The sequence below is a fragment of the Physeter macrocephalus genome, chromosome 4 (genome assembly GCF_002837175.3).
Source record: "Physeter macrocephalus isolate SW-GA chromosome 4, ASM283717v5, whole genome shotgun sequence".
Classification (NCBI taxonomy): domain Eukaryota; kingdom Metazoa; phylum Chordata; class Mammalia; order Artiodactyla; family Physeteridae; genus Physeter; species Physeter macrocephalus.
This window is the reverse complement of record NC_041217.1, coordinates 95,264,739-95,270,738: the sequence shown is the minus strand read 5'-3', so window position 1 is coordinate 95,270,738 and position 6,000 is coordinate 95,264,739. Positions and strand designations below refer to the sequence as shown.

General features: G+C 37.4%; 1 protein-coding gene across 11 annotated transcripts in view; it reads left to right on the top strand.

The window, feature by feature from the left end:
* CDC14A (cell division cycle 14A) overlaps positions 1-6,000 on the top strand; it is a 172,226-nt gene that overhangs the window by 141,102 nt on the left and 25,124 nt on the right. For all 11 annotated transcript variants that reach the window (XM_028489075.2, XM_028489072.2, XM_028489073.2 and 8 more), the window contains one exon: positions 5,485-5,600. In XM_028489075.2, coding sequence (XP_028344876.1) covers positions 5,485-5,600 — 116 coding nt within the window. The remainder of the gene's footprint in view (positions 1-5,484; positions 5,601-6,000) is intronic.

Genomic DNA, 6,000 nt, shown 5'->3' with positions numbered 1-6,000 from the left:
ATTCCCACCAACAGTGTAGGAAGGTTCCCTTTTCTCCACACCCTCTCCAGCATTTGTTATTTGTAGACTTTTTAATGATGGTCATTCTGACCAGTGTGAGGTGGAACCTCATTGTAGTTTTGATTTGCATTTCTCTAATAATTAGTGATGTTGAGCACCTTTTCCTGTGCCTATTGGCCATCTGTATTTCTTCTTTGGAGAAATGTGTATTTAGGTCTTCTGCCCATTTCTCGATTGGGTTGTTTTTTTTGTTGTTGTTGAGTTGTATGAGCTGTGTATTTTGGAAATTAAGCCCATGTTGGTTGCATCATTTGCAAATGTTTTCTCCCATTCTGTAGGTTGTCTTTTCTTTTTATGGTTTCCTTTGCTGTGCAAAAGCTTGTAAGTTTGATTAGGTCCCACTTGTTTATTTTTGTTTTTATTTCTGTTGCCTCGGGAGACTGATCTAAGAAAACATTGGTATGATTTCTGTCAGAGAATGTTTTGCCTGTGATCTCTTCTAGGAATTTTATGGTGTCCTGTCTTATGTTTAAGTCTTTAAGCCATTTTGAGTTTATTTTTGTGTGTGGTGAGAGGGTGTGTTCATTGATTTACACGCAGCTATCCAACTTTTCCAACGCCACTTGCTGAAGAGGCTGTCTCTTTTTTTTTTTTTTTTTTTTTTGTGGTATGCGGGCCTCCCTCTGTTGTGGCCTCTCCTGTTGCGGGGCACAGGCTCCGGACGCGCAGGCTCAGCGGCCATGGCTCACGGGCCCAGCCGCTCCGCGGCATGTGGGATCCTCCCAGACCGGGGCGCGAACCCGGTTCCCCTACATCGGCAGGTGGACGCGCAACCACTGCGCCACCAGGGAAGCCCCGAGACTGTCTCTTTTCCATTGTATATTCTTGCCTCCTTTGGCAAAGATTAATTGACCGTAGGTGTGTGGGGCTTTTTGTTTCTTAATTTTGTAATTTAAATGTGTTTTGAATAACATTGTATATAACTATTTTTGTCAAGAAGTTGAAGGCTGTTAATCATTTACTAAGAATTTTATAACTGATATATTTTATATTCTTAATCCTAAAAATGGCTAAAACTTCTTACAATAGCCACAGAAATAAAATAAGCGGAGATAGGTTGAGACAAAAAACCCCATGATTTATATTTTAGCAGATTTTTTTCAGACCTGTACTGTGTGTCCTGATCTTTTCCCCTCCCTCCTCCTTCCCCAGGTCCTGAGTTCCAGGCAGTTTCTCCTACCTTAATCCAATCTGTCATCTCTCACCAGACCACTGCTCTGCCCCCCGCCCCCAGTCTTGATCTCTCTGAGTTATTCTCCTCACATTAATCAACTGGGAGGAAATATTTACAACACTTTCAAATGAAAGTTTTTTAAATTTTAATGTAAAGAACTTCTAAGAAATCAATGTGCAGCTTCCCTGGTGGCTCAGTGGTTAAGAATCCACCTGCCAATGCAGGGGACACGGGTTCGAGCCCTGGTCTGGGAAGATCCCACATGCCGTGGAGTAAGTAAGCCCGTGTGCCACAACTACTGAGCCTGTGCTCTAGAGCCCGCGAGCCACAACTACTGAGCCTGCATGCCACAACTACTGAGCCCGCACGCCTAGAGCCTGTGCTCCACAAGAGAAGCTACTGCAATGAGAAGACCCCGCACCACAACGAAGAGTAGCCCCTGCTTGCCTTAACTAGAGAAAGCCCGTGCACGGCAACAAAGACCCAATGCACCCAAAAATAAATAAAGAAAATAAATAAATTTATTAAAAAAAAAATCAATGTGAAAACTCCATGTACACAAATAAAACAAAATGGGGGCCCTTATGGTTGGTAAATATAAAAAAATGTGCTACTTCTCTAGGAATGAAAGAAACACAGATGCTATTTACACCTATCAACTTGTATGAGATTAAAGAAATGTATGCAGTATTAGCAAGGGTTTGGGGATTAAAAAGCTCTTAAACATTGCTAGTTGGAGTTTAAAATGGTGTAGCCTTTCTGGAGTGTGGTTTGATAACATGTAGCAGGAGACTTTAATCTAGCAATTCCACTTCTATGCATTTATCTTAAGACAATAATAATAGGACAGCGTTCAGAAACCATGTGTTTATAGAAAGATGTTTGTTGGAACTGTTTATAGTGATGAAAGACAGCAAACAGCCTGACTTAGGGCAAAATATATAAAATTTGATACATCTCGACAATAGAATTTTATGGAGCCATAAAACATGATAATGTAGAAGATTTTTAAAATTTACCCTGAAACACTTCTGTAGTATATTTAAGTGAAAAAGTAGGTTACAAAGCAGCATGTATAATTCAACCTCCTTTTGAGAGGAAGAAGTGTGTCGGTGGGGTATGTATAGCACAGGGGAAAGTCTGGAAGACTATATGACAGAATGCTAATATGTTTTACTTTTGATGGTAAGTATGTAGGTTGCTTTAATATTTTTTTATCTCTTTTCTGTAGTTTGTTGTTACCTATAACAAACAAGTATTATATGGTAAAATATATATATTTTTTCTTTGGAAAAGACATGGTTTCCTTCTCCAGAGGTTGAGAGCTGGAACTTAATATATAATGTTTTCTTTTTCTTTGAGAGCCAGTGTACCTAAGTAAACTCCTTAAGGAGCTTATGAAAAAATATATTAATTCTGGGTAGTTAGGTACATGGCTGGCAGTTAATCATTTTGTTGTTTTCTACGTGTTTGAAATGTATTATAATTAAAAAAATTTTCACCTTTAAGATTTACAATAAAGTGGGAGAAATAAACACATGTAAAGTAACTATAATATAAATATACTGTTACTTTCTTTAACTGTATATTTTAATATTAATTTTTATTTTAGAAAATAATATATGACCACAGTTTTAGAAATATCAAAAGTATTGAATTCTGATAAAAAATCAGTTCCCTATCCCACCTTTCTGTATCCCCAGACCCATTCTCAAATGGGAGAAACCTGTAAGCAAATTATACTAATATTTTCACTGCCAAATTTCTAAATATCTTGCTATAATGCTACTTTTAAAAGCTTATCAATATTGGACATTTTTCTATTGCCTCCTGGTTATGGTAGATAGGATTAGTTCTCCTACCTTGCTATCACCTCTACTTCCCCTAGCTTCCCAATATAGCTATATTATAATTTTTGGTTAAACCCAAATAATGTATACATTATTACTATGTAAATATTGCTCACTGTTGAGCTTAGTAGCCCACTATGACTGTTTTCTTTGTTGAAGTTCTCTTTTTTCCCCCTAGAGTTATTTGCTCTTTTTATTTGTGTAGTTTTCTATATATCTGGGAAAAGAGAATGCTACTCTCCCCCACTCCCCAAATTGTGCCAAGCAATTTAAAAATTTTTCAAAATCTCAACACAGCAAAAAAATCTTACCAAGTCCGTTGTTTTCCTGAAGACACTTCTGCCTTCCAACCTGGACTAATTGTTCTACAGCCCAAATATAGAGTTCTGACCCAAGGCCTTCTCTTCACACTTCCCAGTTGGATCCCTAATTTTCCTGGATCTCATGTTGTCTTCTTTCCTTTTCCTGAAGCATATCCTATAATAGATTTTGCAGAAAGATTGTGAGGGAGGTAAATTTTTGTACCTTTGTTCTACTTTTACACTTGACAGATAGGTTGAATATTGCAATTTCAAGTTGAGAATTACTTTTCCTTAGAATTTTGAAGGCATTTTAGAGCTGGGAACACAAAGATCCTCCTAGATGAATAGACAAACATGCTTTCCTGGCTTCCTCACTAAGGCACTCATTAGACAGTGAAACTGATTGGGGTGTGGATCTGGTCAGACCTTCAAGAAGCTCTCCTTGCCAATCTTATGAAGGCTTATATACTTCTTGATACCCCCTCATATTTTGGAACCTCTTGGCTATGTGCTTGTCCTTCTATCAGGCACAAGTAACTGCTACCAACCCAACATGTTGGGTGCTAGATGAAGCTAAGCTCAACTTCTCAGGTGTACTATCCTGCTTGCAAGCCTAGCCTTCAGGTATGCCTGATTTCTGTTCCTGCAGGCTTCCTTGGGTGGTAATAGATTTCCCCTCACTGGGATTGTATGGACAAAGATGAATAATATAATTGATTCCTCGGGACTTTATAGGTGGGCATCTCTTAATGACTCTAAGAGAACCCCCTGACTTTGAGGTTCCATGATCCTGTGACTGTTAAATTGGTGTTCTTTGCCAGCATGGCTCTTCCTGTGATCTTGGTTTGGCTTGCTTCACTTGTACTCATTCTTTAAGACTCAGCTAAGGGATTGTCTCCTCTGGGAATCCTTCATCTTCATTTCTTTTTCTTTCCTATTAGCTGTGTATTTTGTATGTGTTTTTTTTTTTTTTCTTTTTTTTCTTTAAATCAGAGCTGTAGTAGTGAGGTGTGGTCTTTTTACCCAGGACATGCCTACTGAGCCCCAGATGAATCCATGGACCCCAAAATAGATGGCAAGGAACAAAAAAGTGTTTTGATTCAGGAATGACTGTCAAAAATGACTAAAATGTGACTGAGGGAAGTGCGTTTTTGTACATTCTTCATCAAATAAGACTTCTAGCTTTAAAGAAGAGAGGAGAGTCTTATGGCTAGAAATGATCTTAGCAAATTCAAACCTTTTGATTTTTTTTCAGGTGAGGAAAAATACAAAATACAATCTTTATGGTGGAATGTTAGTGTGCTGTGGAATATATTTTAGAAAGAACATTGTATCTGAGGACAAGAAATCTGATTTTAAAATCATAGCTCTGTCATGAAGAGTTTAGGGGAGCTTGGGCAATAATCTTATCTTCCACAAGCACCTCCTTTTTTCATCTTTAAATTAAGGGTAATAGTGCCCTCCCCACCCCCGTTCCCTGGGTTGTGAGAATTAAATGTGAGCTGGTATGCAAAAAAGACCTGGTGTGGTACTTATATATATTTTTCCAACTACAAGACTTGTTTCAGCAGGAAACACACTTTCCCAGTCTAGTAAGCTTGGAAAAATCTTGAGTGCTTTTAATAGTGTTAAATGATGTTTATAAGTTACTGTATAGATATCCTAAATTGTTTTATCTTTCACTTATGTAAACAAGTTATGGAATTTGCAGTGATGGGTGCTGGTAGCTTCTGGCAAAATATTTGTACTGTATCTATTGAGCCAACCTATGTCTAAGCTATATTCATAAGCATGATTTTGTCTGCAAGAAGGTCTCCATGGTTGTGGTCCATTGTAACAGAGCTCCTTTTAATAAATTCTACCACATCCATACCCATGCTTCTTTGATTTGGAATTTGACCAGTATATTTAATTGGTGATTAGTCCAGTGTTCTTTAGTATATATGTGGTCAATGATGATTTCATAGTGCATTAAAACTATTTAAGATAATCTATAAAACATATCCATATACTGAGATAATCCATAAACTGTTAAGAAATCTATATAAAGTAGAGTTATTCATAATGACCTTTCTGTGGAACATGAATTTTTTTCCAGAATAATTTAGAAGAGGATGAAGATGTGGAAATGAAAAATAATATAACCCAGGGAGACAAACTACGTGCCTTAAAAAGTCAGAGACAGCCACGCTCCTCACCATCTTGTGCATTTAGGTAGATCTATTTGAAACTTTTAAATTTATATTGTACCTCCATTTGTGGATAGAATGTTTAATCTTCTCTTTTGAATATCATTCTACAAGTATTATGCTTACCTCTCATTTTTTGGTTTATTACTATTTTGTGTCTTTTTTTAATTATTTTATCACTGCGGGGAGTAGCTAAATTTTAGAAGCTTATTGAAAGCAGCTGCTGCATCTTAATCTCTGGAATTCCACCTTAAACTGCTAAGCAGTTGGTTGTCTCTGGGACTCTTCAAAATTCCACTTGGAATGGACTCTTCTCCTGTGAATGGGTTTCCTGTCCTATGGTGAATTCTCACAGATGTGCCAAGCATTTGTATTTAATCTAGAGTGTGCAGATAAGTATAGTATGCCAAGCTTTTGGTATATCC